This window comes from Spermophilus citellus, assembly GCF_964194105.1.
Source record: "Spermophilus citellus genome assembly, chromosome: 15".
Classification (NCBI taxonomy): Eukaryota; Metazoa; Chordata; class Mammalia; order Rodentia; family Sciuridae; genus Spermophilus; species Spermophilus citellus.
The window spans coordinates 20,500,734-20,517,201 of NC_138195.1; the positions used below are offsets into that span (position 1 = coordinate 20,500,734).

General features: G+C 47.8%; 1 protein-coding gene across 1 annotated transcript in view; it reads right to left on the reverse strand.

Annotated features, from left to right (window-relative positions):
* DRGX (dorsal root ganglia homeobox) overlaps positions 1-15,092 on the reverse strand; it is a 28,508-nt gene extending 13,416 nt beyond the window's left edge. Inside the window, exons 1-6 of the mRNA XM_081268517.1 lie at positions 15,017-15,092; positions 14,500-14,613; positions 10,253-10,350; positions 9,236-9,337; positions 6,126-6,304; positions 5,925-6,037 (exon numbers count right to left, since the gene is read on the reverse strand). Coding sequence (XP_081124643.1) covers positions 5,925-6,037; positions 6,126-6,304; positions 9,236-9,337; positions 10,253-10,350; positions 14,500-14,533 — 526 coding nt within the window. The 5' untranslated portion in view covers positions 14,534-14,613; positions 15,017-15,092. The remainder of the gene's footprint in view (positions 1-5,924; positions 6,038-6,125; positions 6,305-9,235; positions 9,338-10,252; positions 10,351-14,499; positions 14,614-15,016) is intronic.
* Between the last annotated feature and the right edge of the window lie 1,376 nt (positions 15,093-16,468).

A 16,468-nucleotide genomic window follows, 5' to 3' on the forward strand; every position in this document is an offset into this window, starting at 1 on the left:
GCTCACAGGAAAATACTGGGCCACAGACACTGAGCCGCTGGGGCCTAACCTGTCCACCCCACTCACATTAGAAGTGGGTTTGGTGGTCACCAACCTGTGCTGAGCCCTGAGAGTTCAGTGGGCTGAGAAGGGTGGGCGGAGTGCATCTCTCTGTACTATTGATGGCCTCTACTTCCCCTTTTCCTCACTCTAGTGCCATTTGTTCAGGGAACTGACAGCCAACACCATCAGCCCTTCATATCCTCGGGTTCCACATTCATGAATTCAACTGGGCATGAATGGAAAACATTTGAGGACAAAAACTGCAATCTGTATACAGGGTAAAAATGGGAGTTCATAACCCACTTGAATCAATCTGTGAAATATGGTATATTAAGAACTATGTAATGTTTTGAACAACCAACAATAAAATAATTTAAAAAAAAACTGCATCTGTTCTGAACATGCACAGACCCTTTTTGTCTTGTCATTATTCTCAATAACAACTATTTATGCAGAATTTACATTGTATTAGGTATCATAAGAAATCTAGAGGTGATTAAGTATATGCATCAGTTATGTACAAATGCTAAACCATTCTATATAAGGGAAGTGACCTTCTGCAGATTTTGGTATATGAGGGGGTTCTGGAACAAATTCCCTGAAGATACCAAGGGACCACTATAAGATCCAAGAGCATTCTCATTTTCAGAAGACTTTCAAAGCCAAAGAACTTCCAGGCAAGTGAAGACCCCCCAAACTAACTTAAAACATCTAAGGACTTCAGGGACCACTACTTAAAGGAACTCGGCCATCTCAGCAAGCGCTAAGCCATCTCACAAACACTCCAGGGGGCTTTCTTAATGTTTATAAGGCAAGGACCTCATACCATCACAATGCCTAGAACCAAAAGACGTACCCCCAACCCAGAGTCTTGGCTCTGTAACTATACACAATGATCTTTGGGCAGTTAGCCCTGAGACTACTAGTCCAGGTGCTCCAGGTACTCACTGGAAGAACAGATCTTGTCCTGGGTGTTCGTAGCCCTGCGTTTGCTCTCACTTTGACTAGGGGGCTGATGCAGCCCAGGCAGCCATAGCTCAGATCCTCAATCTCAGGAGAGCAGCACCCAGAGTGGTGTCTACTGCTAAGCCAGAATTCAGGTGCCTACCTAGTTACATAGGCTTTCTGGGCTATGTGAACCATGTAGGACACATCCTAGGGAAAGACACAGGTACCATTTTTGGTGTAGGAGCTGAAATTAGCTTAGATTCACTGCTTCTAGCTCCGTCGCCAGTTACCACAGGCCTGGAGAAGCAGGTTGGATCTTTGAACTAGAAAGGGCCAAGGGGCTCTGCTCTCATTGATCCTGATCTCTAGTGGGCCTGAGTCCCGACAACCTTCCTCTAGAGGACTCAGCTGTCCTCATGTGCTGCAGAAACAGGGTGAATGTCAAGGCTTCTCATTACTCCCCCTACCAGTAGGTGCTCACTCAGAGGAATGAAAAAATAAGTGGTGTCTGTAAAAAAGGGCACATCAGGAGGTTAAGGAGAGCAGCCTAGATCTCCCAAGGGAGATCTAGCTGAATCAGTGAGGTCTGAGCAAGTACATTCCCTGCCCTGAACCTCAATTTCTCATATTTTAAGAGGGCACCAGCCTGCATGATGCTCCACCCAGGGAGCTGAAGCAGTCTTCTAACTGATCAGAAGCTCCTAGAAGCAGAGTTCAGGCCCAAGAGAAGCACAGCTTGAGTCAATAGTTCTGCCCAGCATTTGGGGGTACAGGCAGGGTGAGGGAGCCTGGGTTTCAGCTTGGAGCCTGGGTTTCAGCTCAGAGCTCCCGGGACTGAGCCAGGCCCTAGAAAATTGGGCTGGCTCCTCTCCTGGGCCCAGATAGGACTGTTCACTTAATTTCTGGAGCTTGGTGAAAAGAAAAGGACATAGGACATAAGGTGCAAGGAAGCTGTTCTGGTACCAAAGTCCTTAACAGGTGACCCTCAAAACAATTGAGCATCGAATCCCAGGGGTGTTCAGAAGCCAACTTGCAGCTGTGTCCTGTGATTTTCCCCAAACATACCTTTTGAGGCTACAGCACCACCTGGCTTAGAGAGAAGTAGAGCCAACGAGCTGACTTAGCCCTAGCTCCAGGATTTCCAGGTCAGAACATCTCATTTCCAGAAGGGCCCCCACAGTGGGGTCAGGTGCTTTTAGAAAGCAAAGATACCCCAACCCATATCAGCTATCATCTCAGAACTCTCAGCTCTATTCTCTAGCCATCTGACTATAGGTCCCCTCCTAGCACTATGTCACCATGAGAATCAAGTGAGTCTAAGACATGAGATTGTCTGGCAGAACAAGAGAGGATTTTCTGTGATCTTTTCCCTCCTTTCCATCATGGCTTAGCTCTCTGGAGATGAAAAGCCAGCTGTCCTGGAAAGCCAAGGGGACAGAGCCAGAGTGTCAGGATGAGCCCAGAGAAATGCTTTGTTGGAGGAAGGAGGCTGAGGAGGAGGTAGGTGTGCACAGAGAAGAGCTCAGAAAGCAGAGATGGGAGGGATGGAAGAAACCCCCACCCCCAGCCCAGCCCTGTGCCTCTCAAAAATGGGAAAAGGACAAATACACCAAAAGGACCCTGTGTTTCCAGAAAAGTGAGCAAGAACTCTTTTGTATTGGGGAAGGCAAAGACCACACGTACCCACAAAGACAATGCCTGGGATGTGTGAAGGCCTGAGGAAGGAAGGAAGGAAGGAAGGAAGGAAGGAAAGAAGGAAGGAAGGAAGGAAGGAAGGAAGGAAGGAAGGAAAGAGGGAGGGAGGAAGGAAGGAAGGAAGGAAAGGTAGGAGAGAAGCAGGGAGAAAGAAAAAGAAAAGGAAATTTTTGACCCAATTCTCACCTGCCTCCATGGGCAGGAACCAGGAGAAAATGTCTACACAGGGAACTGGGAGATAAATGGATGAGTCCAGGTCTCTACCAGCTCTTGGCTCACTTTACGCATGGCTTGCCTGGTTCTGGAAACATCTCAGCCTGTTGACAGCACCAACAAACCTTGCTGTCCCCTGACTATAGTCAGGAAGGGTGCCTCACTGGGATACAGCAGGCTACCCAAACAGGACCCTTAAAATGCACAAAGATGTGCCCAATTCTGGTGAGCACTCTGTGATTTCTGCCACCTCTGTATGGCTCACACACCCCCAGGCTGGCAGCAGCCAAGGAATGATCATTTCCAAAGGCAGGCACAGGGCAGGTTCCAGGGTCACAGCCCAGACAAAAGGGCTTCAGGAAGGAAGCTGGGGAGAAGGGAGAATGGATGGATGTGTAAATGGCTGATCCAGTTCTGCAGTAGCGCCCCCAGTAACCTTGTTTCTGCCCTGGCATCGATGCCGAGCCAGGGGCTCCCACAAGACAGGGGAGACGTAAGTCCCACTCTGTCTCCCTCTCACTTGCTGCCCTTGGCTTCTCCCAACCTCCCTGCCCTGAAGTCTAGCCCTCAAGACCCACCTCCAGACACTATGGGCTTCCATCAGGGCCTCAGTTTGGCTTCGCAGAGATGCCCCAAGGGATACCAGGACAAGCAAACATGTGAATCACCTCCTACTTGTGGGGTCAGAGTGGGGCAGGCAAAAACCATGTATTAAAAAGTGTTGCCCTGGGGCTGGGGATGTGGCTCAAGCGGTAGCACGCTCGCCTGGCATGCGTGTGGCCCGGGTTCAATCCTCAGCACCACATACCAACAAAGATGTTGTGTCCGCCGAGAACTAAAAAATAAATATTAAAAATTTCTCTCTCTCTCTCTCTCTCTCTCTCTCTCTCTCTCTCTCTCTCTCTCTTTAAAAAAAAAAAATGTTGCCCTGAGCTGGCCCTCACCAAAGCAGACAGGTTTTGTTGTTTTTTTCATTTTTGGTTTGGAGGGTAGCTGGGGACGGTGACAGTGGAGGTGAAGAGGTAATTGAATCCATGGGCTATTTACCACTGAGCTGCATCCCCAGCCCATTTTATTTTTTATTTTGAGACAAGGCCTTACTAAGTTCCTGAGGTTTGCCGAAAACTTGCAATCCTCCTGCTTCAGCCTCCTGAATAGCTTGTCATGCAGCTGGGTGAATCCCAGGCATGGGCCACCACGCTCAGCTCAGAAGACAAGGTTTGTTAAGGGCACAGCTGTAGAATTACTCCTTGCTAAGACCAGCCCTCAGATAATTCCCAAATCCCACTGGTAATCAGTCCCCTTCTGGGACTCCCTTCCAGTTGGTCAACCCCACCTCTGCACAGGTTGAGTATTCCTTATCTAAAATGCTTGGCACCAAAAGTGTTTGGATTTAAGATATTTTTCAGATTTTGGAATATTTACATACATATGTATGTGTGTAAATGATATATATTGGGGACAGGACAAGACCCAAGTCTAAACACAAAATTCATTTATGTTATACCTCATGCACTTGGCCTAAGGGAAACATTCACAGTGTTTTTATTGTGTCTGTATTTTTACCACAACCCATCACATGAGGTCAAGTGTGGACTTTTCTACTTGTGGTGACGTGTTGACAACATGTTTCAGATTTGAAAGCATTTGGGATTTCAGATTTTTAAATTAGGGATCTTAACCTATAGTTCCAAAGCAGACTACTGTGTCCTGTGAACATGTGCTGAGGCTGCAGGGGAGGGAGGTTGTGCAGAGCCCCAGGAGCATTGGGCCCTGAAGCTGAAGGAAGTGCTGGTGGGAGGGGTCTGGATTTGAGCCTCATCCACCCACATCAGTAAACTAAGGGAGGGGATTCACCCAGCTGCCTGGACCACTACAAAGTGTCTCCAGGCCTCAGCACTCCACCTCCAACAGCGGAAAGCCCAGACCCAGGACTGGCATCCAGGGCCTTTGAGCCCTAGCCCTTGCCAGGCACCCTCCACCTTATCTCTGGACACCCAGGATAGCAGCCATTCTCCAGTCAAGCCTGGTTCTCCTCCCCACACCTGGTAATCTTTGCACATGCTGCTCCCTATACCTACAATGCCCTTCTCTCCTTCTCACAGACTCCCTAGGGAGATCTCATCACGTTCTCCTTTGGCCTCCATATTGCAGTGCAGAATGCCACACTCTGTGGTGTCTGGCAATGAAAAGTCATCTCTAGCACATGACAAGCAGCAGACACCTTAAGGAGGCCTCTCCCACTGCCCACCAACAGGGAAAAACCTAGAGGGAGTCAGGGCTTGTTTGTCACTGGGGATTTAGGAGATGGGGTGCAGGCACTCTTACTCCCCCCAAAAGCCACTGGGGTTCAACATTTTCCTGGCCAGTATAGCTCTCCAGCCTGATCATTGGACAAATAAGTTTGTGACAAGGAATTAAGAGCCACTGATGGGTCTTTTCATCAGGAAATGTACCCTAGAAATCCCCAAGGGACAGTCCTGCAGGGATTTCTCTCTCTGGGCCTGAAAAACAACCCTAATGATTTTCAGCCTTTGTATAACAACAGTCACTGAGAAGAGAGCAAATCTTGGAAAGCCACAAATCCTCAGACTTTGGACCTCTGGTCTCAGGAGTCCCAAGGGAAAGCAAGTGAACTAGCTGCACATATGAGAAAGGGTCCTGAGAAATAGAGATGGTTTCCCTCCCCAGGCTTCCCCCATAAGCTGCAGGCTAGCACCTAAAAATGCTGCCAGAGGGAATGGGGAAGGTATGAACATGGAATGGTCACTTTTGAAGTAATCACCTCTAGGACAAGCCCTCTGTCATTGACCCTTAACAGCAACATCCACATGCATGTAGAACTCTATGTAGAAACCAAGCAAGATAGCAAGTATGGAGCTGTGTCTGTGACCCCAACTGTGATTGACAGGAGAAGATGGGAGCCCAGTTGTTTGGGGTATGAGGATCAGCAGAGCCAAAACAACAGGCCAGTCAGACTCCACCCTCCCCATGAGACCACACCCGCCAAGCAGAGCCAAACTCACCCTTCAGGGAGGCCACGTGTGACAAGGCCTGGGCGTAGGTGGCGGTGTTCAGGAGGGTCCCTGGCAAGCAGGAGGGGAAGAAAGGACCAGCAGGACCCACAGTTCGCCCCAGGCTGGCAAAGATAGAAATTTTCATTGAGTACCCTCGTGTGTCTGTGGAGCTGCCTGAGCTCCCTGGGCCCCAGGTCCAGCTGGTCTCACCTCTGCTGGGCCTCCAGCGCCTCTTTCTTGTTCCGGCCCTGGTCCCCAGGGGACGGGGAGTTGATGTTTCTCACTGGTGGTGGCGTCACCTCTGCCATGGGTTCCTTGGCACCTGGTTCCTGGTCGGAGGCCCCTCTCTCTGTTTTCCTCCACTTGGCTCTTCGGTTCTGGAACCAAACCTAAGTCAGAATGGGAAACATACCCCAAGGAAAGCATAAAATCAGAAAAGAGGGAGGAGCCAGAACCCCATGTGAAGGTCTAGACCCCCAGCAGGTGCCCACGGCTCACCCTGCAGCCCCTGCCTACTTTGTACTCTCTGAACTGAGCTTCTGTCCCATGGATGGGTTGGATCAGCTTCCAAGCTTATGACAGGCATGTTTCAAGAATGAATGTTAAATAATAGAAAGTATTTAAATGCATTGCCCACAGGAAGGGTAAAAGTATTGCCTTGTGGAGATTCTCAGAGCTGTGTTGCCCGGAATCCATTTATTTACTGCTGGGGGATCATGGTCAAAGCAGCTTGGAAAACACCACTCCAGGCCTTCTCATCAAAAAGACTCATTCAGTCATCCAACAGGCTGAGGCCTGGGTGTATCTGGTCTCATACCTGTCGTCTAACTTCGAAATCATCACAAGTTCATGACCAGCTCAGTGCACCTAATAGAATCCCTGACTCTGGAGTCGGCCATGATTTAGAATTCTGGGCCTCGATTTAGACCCACTGCAACCCTATGAGGTAAGTAGTCCTGCTGTCCCCATTTTACAGATAGGGAATTAAGCACAGAGAGGTTAATTAACATGCCCAAGGTTGTCCAGATGGCAAATGACAAATCCACAATGTGAAGCCCAGTAACTTGGCTCAGGACCATGATTCAAACTGTTTCGAGGACAATGATAACAGCAACCCCAAGCTTCGTTAGTAAGGTTAACACACATGTAAAACACTGAACACAGTACCTGGCACATAACAATCGATCACTCAATGAGTATTAGCTAGTGTCATCATCTCTGGTATCCTCAAGTCAGCAGGAGGCTTGTGATTCACCTTGACTTAAGCACCTTCTTGGGGGGGGGGGGGGGGCGGGTGTTAGGATTTTTAAGCCTTAAAAACCAAACTGCTTTTGCAGAAGGACGGGCTGCATAGAAGCCGGTAAATCCAACTCAAGGTATACCCTAAGGTACCCAAATCCCACTGTCTTTAGTGCATCCAGCAAAACCTCTCCTCTCCTCTCCTCTCCTCTCCTCTCCTCTCCTCTCCTGGGAGACAATCTTTGACTTTATAAAAAATAAAAATAAAAAAAAAAATTGGCTAGGCCTCCCTCTGATTCAGGGCTGGGCTTGGGGGCCTCCTCTCCTTCTGCCCTGGCCAGCACACTGGCCAGGAAGACAGCCTGGGTCCTCCAGGCTGAGCCCTCTGCCAACCCACCCTATCTCTTCATTTTCATTCTCCTTTAACTGGGTTTCTTTCTTTCTTTTTTTAATCGAGTTGGCTTTTAATTGCACATATCAGCAACCATTGAATAATGATTTTATCTATATTCTAAATTTAGGGCAGTTAAATGCAAAGCAAAATGCAGACACTTTCTTGCGTCTTAATTGAATGAAGGTCACAGCTATAACAACATTTAATTGAGCTATTTTTCATTATCATATTTTAATGACTTTGCACTGACAGTTCGCCTGCTTCTGAGGAAAGAGCATGATGGAGTCGTTTATTTCCCTATTTAGTTATTGTTTGACAACATCAGCTTCGATTAAGACCCTGCTTTATAGAACATTAATCATATTTGAATGAGCAAGGGGTATAAATGTAAACACATCTCCCTTCCCGCCACCGAAGCCCGTGTCCCCACACGGAAGCTCACTAAACAAATGCTTCGCAGCCATTGTCTGGCTGCATAATAGCTAACAACAGCCTGGACAACAATTCCCAGCTTTAATTGTCACCACCCCTATCTTACCCTTGCACCTTTCAGGGAGAAGTTATGATCTTCCACTTCTGAATGTTCAATAATTGTGTCATTTATCTCAATTTGCAGTTCAGTCTTTAGGCAGCTATTGGCAAGCTAGCATTAAAAAAAGAAACGATAGACGGTATCCTGGCCAAAGAAGATTTTCATTTCCAAATAATAATCAGTTTAATTTGCCCGCATATGACCAATGATTCATGTTCAGATTTAATAATCAGGATCACATAATCTGATTATAGGGGAAATAATTTGTTTACAACCCCCAATTTACTGCTCAGAATTCCATTATCTCTCTTCAGCCATTGGTTTTTAAGAGATACTAACATGACCCAGGGGAACCGAAAGCAAACTATTATATTTCCTACAATTAGATCTTTGCATAGTCTTAACCCCAAGCCCCTACATAAAAAAGAACAGAAACAGCATGGAGGAAACCCCATAAATAAAATGAATATATAATTGTGCTCAAAGAATAGCTCGCCCGGAGAGGCAGCACTGTGAATCTGTTCTTCTCGCACTCGGGCACATCTGCTGGGCTCGGCGGGTTTGTGCGCTTAAACATAATCACTGTGTAGCTTCGAAAAAGAAATCCTGCTTGGAGGCGCTTCACACAGCCTGTGCTCATCTCGGCTCAGCCCTTTCACTGCACTGTTTAAAGATTTTTAAATTGCACGCATTCTTCGGATCCACTTTGCTGAAAGAGTCCACGTGCAGGGGAAAAGTTGGATATGATGCAATTTCTGGAAAGCAGATCCTATCCTGCTTCCCATCTGAAAACGCCGGTTCTCTGCAATTGACCGGCCTCACCCCAGAGCAGTCAGATCTGCTTTGAGAATAGCATCTCAGCTTTTTTTTTTTCCAAAGCAAGGAAATGGATGTGCATTGATGTAATTTAGTACCTTAGAGACGCGGACAAATTAGTGTAGAACATTATCACTAGTTAATTATGAATGACCGATTAATCAACCTAATCTAATATTCCACATTATGTTGATGTTATTAAAGTGCATCATGAAAATGACAGATAGTCTTCATTTGCTTTCTTTGGCCAAATGTGCACTCTGCAGTCATGATGTCAAAAAAAAAAAAAGTTTGCCAGTTTTAATATTAGAGAGTTAAATAATTAAAAAGAAGGTTTACCTGCACTCTGGCTTCTGTGAGGTTTATTTTCATGGCTAGCTCTTCTCTGGTGAAGACATCTGGGTAGTGTGTTTGGGCAAAGACTGCCTCGAGAGCTTCCAGCTGGTAAAAGGGAAAAAATATTTACTGGTGAGAGGCTGCGGCTAGGTGAGGGGAAGCAGATGCACATTTCAAGGCTGCTACGAGCGGTGAGGAAGCAGTTTCACAGATCCAATGAAGGAAGGAGATAGAGAAAAGAGCTCCTTGAATGGATTCCGCAGAATGAGAATTTCAATCCCAGATGACTTAGGAATTCAGACTTAATGACAACCTCAGTGTTCTCCCAAGAAGTGGAAATGAGAGAAGTAGGAATATTTCTTGCATTTACATTTAAATATTGTCCTAGGAATTAAAAAACTAGAGGTGGCTTTACAGAGTAATTTGCGTAGCTTTCGCCATGGGACACAGAGAATGAAATCTACTTGTAGAAGCCCTCCCCAGGCCAATCCCATAGAAACCTCGTAGAGGTTTGTAGGTCACCTTCACAACGGCTCCACTTTGTTCAGGAACAGAACAGAGACCCATCTCAGGGGAAAAACTCAACCCTGGGAAATACAAAACCAAGATTCCGGTGGTAGCCCTTCCACCTGTGGCGACAATTCCATCTATGAGTCAGTCAACTTCATGGGTCCCAGTTTTCCCATCTGTCTACTTGGGGTCAGAAGGTGTGACCTGCCTTCCTCAAAGGGTTATTGTGTGTTGACCTGGGATATGTCCCACGTCATCAACTTAAGACCGATGGTAGAGATCACTGTGGCCTCTTCCTGGAATCACAAGACAAAGTCAGCTACCCTCCCCTGGACATATTCCTTGATTCATAAATTGTGAAATAAAAAGAAAATAAAAAGAAAAAATAAAATGAAAAGATCCATTAACACAATCAGTTGGCCTTATTTTGAACGACAAGAAGTTGCTCAGCTCTGACTTCACGGAGGCAGGAGGTAACCGATTCTGAGAACTGGGGATGGATCTTGTTACCTGCTGAAGGGTGAAGGTCGTCCGGTTCCTTCGCTGTTTTCTTCGCAGAAACCCATCATCAAAATCCCCCGTAGAGTGGTTGCCAAAAGGTGCAGTGCCTACTGGGAACAAACTGAATCAGCCCGAGCAAGGGCCCCTCAGTCCTCAGAGAGCCCCTTCTCTCTACAGAGGCCAGCATTGCAAGCTCACTCACAGGACACCTGCCCACCCCTTCCAGAGAGGGTCCATCTATCCCAAAGTGTTTTTCTCTGCTTCTCTTAAGAGAATAATATCTCTTTCTACTCTCTTTTCCACTCTCTCCTATTCTCTCTCTCTTCCAAAAACCTTTGACTTTAGGCCCAGCTGTCTCTATTGCATGGGGCAGCAATGACCTTAATCCCCAAGATGGCCAAGTGCACTCTGGATTCGGATCCAGGAGGGGTCACTGGCTTGAGGCAGAACCTTTATCTGCCCTCCAGCCCCCAGCTGCACCTTGTCCAATGTGCCTTCATCTCACCCGCCCACCTCAGACCCTTTAATAGGAGGCTGTACGTCTGTCTGTCTTTTGCTCGCCTGTTAGTCATTTTCCCCTGTTTCTATTACCAACAAGGGTTAAGGACTGAGGATGGGGGAAGCTGAGGGAAGAAAGAAAGCACCAAGCGCTTTTCACAGCACTTTTCTCCTAGAAGTGCAAAAACGCAAGGAGTAAGAAGTTTATAAATGAATATTAATTACCGTTCGTCACAGCTCATCAGCACCATAGTGGATCTGTTATATAAGATGTCAGTTAACAAAAGACCTGTACCAATAGCGACTGCTTTGAATGCCAAGCAGACACAAACAGGGCCACTCTCAAAAGACACTCACTCTCCAGTCAGGCCTTATAAAGCACCTACTGCTCTCACTTCCCTAGAAAAGAAAGACGTTGTCCTGCCCAGAAGCCTCCAAAGCTCATGATAAAGCCAGAACAGAGTTTGGCCCCAAATGTGCATTCAGATCATTTTCCAAATGTGCGCTATTTACTTGATAGTCCACAATGGCTTCTTAGGAAAACAAATGAGCAAGTTTCCATTAACCAGTGAACACATTACCTGCCAGGAGCCCGTGCTCAGAGTCACTGCACATTCAGCATCAGGAGCTCCCAAGCCCAGACAACATCCCTCAGAAGGACCTCGGTCCCGAGGAAGCCAAGTCCCCTGGGCTTTTTAAAATTCCATCTACTAAAGGAGGTCCCTGCTAGGTATTATTTTACCCTCCAGAGCCACATCCTTTGCCAGAATACATCCTTTCTCTCCCCCACTAAATCTTCCTGCCCAAACTGCATTCTTCCTCAAAACCCTAGTTAGAAATATTTCTTTCCAGCTCATTGGAAATTAAAAGGGGGCAGTCTCAAATCAGTCTTTTTTCCATTACTTTGCAAAAAGCTCAATTGTCTCCTTTTGGAACAAAGCACTTGACTGGGGAGGACAGAATGCAGTCTCTGAGGTCTCCAATCAGAATCTTTCCCAGTCTTCTAATTTATACCTTGTTGTCTATTATTTCACAATTATACATGTAACATCGTATTGTGGAATGTTGCATTGAATCCTAAAAAAGTACAACTTCATCAATTTAATAATGAAAAATTGACAACCTATTAGAAAAGAAGAAGGGATGTGAACAGGCTTTTTACTTAAAAATACACAGAATGGTTGATAAATGTTGTGAAAATGTTAACCTCACATATACTTAAAATGCAACAAAATAATGAAATACTATTTTCATGATTTAGGCAAAAAAAATTTAAGTTGGTTACACTCACTCATCATTTAGAAATATCAATTGTTTTGGCCTTATTCGAAGGTAACTTGACAAGAGCCATCAAAAGTTTAAGAGTATATACAGGTATTAATCTATTAATATACTTCAAAAGTGTGCCAAAAAAAGGACAGACAAGAATGTGCCTGGAAACACTGTAACTGAGGGAAAAAAAAGAAAAAAGAAACAGCCAAAGCGTCCATCGGTAAACATTTTGTTCACAAGATATAATGGAATATTATACAGCTGTCTAAAATAAATCAGTAGATCCACATACATTGGCATGGAAAAATCCCCAACATACGTTATGAGGTTAAAAAAAAAAAAGCAAACTGCAAAATGCTGCAACAGTATGATCTCAACGCAAATAAGGCATAACATATAGAGAGAAAAAGACATAAATGAGGAAGAAAGCATGTTTTTTTCTTCAAGGAATTATAAAAAACCCACAGGAGCAGGTGCCTTTAGGAAAAAATCATAGAGGAGGATTTCACTGGCTGAAGTGTAGGTTTCTGTTCTATTCGTACTTCTCATGTAGGTACATGTAGTACTTTTAAATTTAATATCAGCAAAAATATCTGAGAAGTGACATTATGGGCCATGTTTTGCTCTCTCTTGAAAGTCTCTGGAAAAACAATTTTAAAAAATGAAATTAAAAAGTTGATCGGCTGTAAGATGCCACATTCCCAAAGTCTGTCCTCAGCTTTTCCATTTAGAGCAGATCATCTTTCCACCAATAACACTAATCTAAACTAAACTGAAACTCCCCTTCCTGCCAAATTTGCATGGAAACATGCCTACAAAGGGAAAGGTGCTTAAAGTCCCATCTCCTTTTCTTCTGGTCATACCCATCAGAATCAGTATCAACAGGAAGTATGCCCGGGGTGTGGGCAGAAAAGGTAAGCTGACTGAGATGAGTTGAGCACAGCAAGTAGGACAGAGAAATCTGGAGCCAGCCTATCCCTAAGTCACTTCTGCAGCCCACCCTACAGACAGGGTTTTCCCCTTAGGTCACCCAGAATGTCCACCACTTGCTAAATGTCCAAACCTCTGCCTTTCCCACTTTGACCAGGAAAAGTGGTTGCCAGTGACAATCAGTCAACAGTTCAAGATTCCGAAGCACAGAGAAGGTGCCCCAACCATGGGTATAGGGGGGTCTTCTCCAGTCTTTGGGTACAATGTCAAGCAATGCACCTCTCTGACTTTTCCATAAAGCTTACCCAGCATGAGTCATTGGTGGTAAAAGGAGGTGAAATACAGGCAAATGCATGGCCTTCCCTTTTCAGGAATGCTGACAGAGATAACAGTTTTTAAACACTGCTCTGCATTAGCCTTCTCTAGAAAATCCTGCTGGGCAATTTAGAGCTTTTGGGGAGGGAAACAAAAACAAACTTTCTGATATCCCAGGTAAGGCTGGCTAGGTGAGGGAGCATCCTCAGTGAGATCTCTCAGTGTCTAACCACATTTTGCCCTGCCCCATACCTCCCTTCATGTCTTGGCCTCCAAGCTTGTTCCACAACAAGAATAAATCAAAGAAGTAAGTTGTAAAAGGCCAGTCCTGGAATTGCTTCCAGTATTGCAAAAGCCCTAGTATCCCCAGAGTATATCTCTGAAGAAGTCTCTGTTCAAGCCCAGTGTGGGGGGCTGTCCTGATGGATACTAATCTCTACCTTCAGAGGACACACCCTGGGTACTGCTAGGCCCTGCATGAAGGCACCCCGAAGTTCAAAGTGTTCCCTTCTCGCCACCCACCTCCACCCAACAATCAGGTGCAGATGACACTAGGGATCTTGAGGGAAATTTTTTCTAAGGTCTGGAGATCTTCAAAGACCAGATCCCCACCCTGGCCCTGGGGAATGAGAAGTGGAGCGTGGATGGCGTTTGGAGTCAGAAACCCAGTGAATCGCAGAGTAAGACCCATGGTAGGGCACGGGGCAGGTGGTAGGCTGGGCAGCTCGGCCGCCAGGGACTGACATTAAGTCGCCCAGAATAGCCGAGCGGGGGGCTTGGAGCACTCCCGCCCAAACGCCTGTAGTGACAGCAGCCCAGCAATGGGTCCTTCTTTGCTCGCGGTGGGGCCCAGGACGCGGGGGGCCAACTCGCCTTGGCTTTCCGGGATGTTTGCAAAACACCGTGAAAGATTGATGCAGCCCCCTGGGCAGAGAAGCCCGGATTAGAGGCGTGACACCAGCATCTGTGCTGGGAGGACCAGCCCTCCCCGCGGCAAGCAAAGCCCGGGGCAGCCGGTCCGGGGCGGGGAAGGAGGTGGGAGGCAGGTGGCTACGGGGGACGGGAGACGGGGATGGAGCATGCTGTGGGAAGATGCTAAGGGCGCCCCTACTCACTGCCAGGCTGCTGCCCCTCTCAGGGTGGGGACCCCACCACCCGCCAGCACTGCTGTCGCTCTGGCCCTTTCTGGCCGGCTTCTGCTTTGGCCTCGCCAAGCAGCCGCGGGTGCGGCGCTTACTCACCCTCTAGCTGTGGCGGACAGTGGAAATAAAACATCGCCGACGGTCTGATGGACTAGGCGGCCGGACTTGGGTGGGTGGCGGCGGGACCGACGGGCGCTCGTAGCTCCGGCCTGGCTGCAAAGCAAACAGCAACAGAGCCTAAGTGTCTTGCCTGCGCTCCGACCCGGCCCAGGGGCGCACGGAGAGCACCACTCTTGAAAAGCCCCCTCCCAGCGCCTTCAGCCCACTTCGGGGACCGAAGGGGAGGTGGCGGCACCTCGGGTCGCAAGCCAGGAACCCGCAAGGTGGGGAGGGTCCACCTCCCGGAGAGCTGAACCCTCACCCAGGCCCAACACCAAACCCGCAGTCTGGTTTCGGGCTGTCAGAGGTCCCGGCCGCAAGCCCTGCACCAGGCCACCGCAGCCGGTCCTGCGAACGCACAAGGCCAGCTGCTCCAGCGGCAGCTACCGCCAGGAAGACAGTCGGCCCCCAGGCCGGGTATGAGGGGCCCGGGGAGTGGGTTGGGAACCCCGAGTACCTCCGCAGGAGGCTGGCGAGAAGGCCAGAGCGTGACCGCCTCCGGTCCGCACGCGGGGTTCGGCTGGCGGCGGGCGGGGCTCGGCGCTGCTGGCGCCCGCAGGACCAGAGAAGTGACTCGGGAAGTGGCCAGATGTCTTGCTGTCTGTCTACAGCGCGCGCCGCCGCTCAGCACTCGCCTTTATAATCTCACGCATAATTGGCCTTAATCTGATTATTTCCAGCGCTGTCTACAGCGAGTAACTTGGATAGGTCTATTGGGCCTTACAAATGGCCCACGTGGTGTAAAAAAAAAAAAAAAATCCGTCATTTCTCAGCAAACATCGGGAATGTTTTTCCTCTTTAAAAGAGGATAGAAACAACCGCCACCAACAACAGCCCCCCAAAAAGAGGTTGTGTTTTGAACACTCGGCCCACCTCACCCCGTGTCCCCTCAGACTCAAACCTTCTTTCTCCAGGAGAGAATGGATTTGGGTTCGCCCTTGTCAGAGGCCTGGCGACTCCCGGGCTGCAAATTGACAAAGCGCTGCTAATTGTCGCCGCCGGATGGGTTTTGGGGGGACTCTGCACACGGCTTCCCTTTCCAAGCGATCGTACAAAAGGAAAGTTTGATTTTGTTCTCAGCAAGGGGTCCCTGAATTTATGTTCGCTTCTCCATGCAAATGATATGCGGTGGGACCCTTCGCAATTACTTTTAAAATGCATCGGAGGCAGACACTCAGCGGAGAGAGACCGCCCTTCTCTCTGCCTGGGTGAAAATTAAACTCTAAAGTACCGGGCTGAAATTTTCAAGTCAGGGGCGCGGGATTGGATCAAATCACATAAACTGCAAAAAAAGCAAGTCTAATGGCGCATAATTGGTTCTGTAATAGCATTACACCAGGATAATAGCCCGTTACGGCCCCCTGCACTATTAAGTGCTTCCCTGGCGGAAAGCCTTTATGATATTAAAGGGGGAATATAATGATATTTTGGTTATTAAATGCGTGTAATTAATTTATGCACCACTGAAAATAAAGTTGGTATTATGACCCACTCAAGATGCATCAGAAGATGCAAGTCAGACAACTGTTGATAAGTTCTGGTGTCTGTGTTCCGTCTAGACTGCTGATTTTATTTTGGGGACGATGGCTTCTTGGACAGACTACATAAATTGAATATTTTATAAACATTCTAATGCTGCGTTCGGGAGCTTTGGCGAGGCGGTGGGTCGAGTCCCTGCCCGGGCCGGAATCCTGCCTCGATCTTAAAGACGCAGCGCGTTGGAAACAAAAGGCCTGGCGGGCCCACTCACGGACATGCGCCCCGGGGCGAGTAGCGTCCAGCTGAAGGGCTGAGTGCTAGGGCCCTGGCTCGCGATGGACATCCCTCTGAAAACAGCCCCCAGGAAGACACCGCACCGCTCCAACTGAGGCAAGTCGTGACCTGTTTCACGGGAGCGGACCCTCCTGGG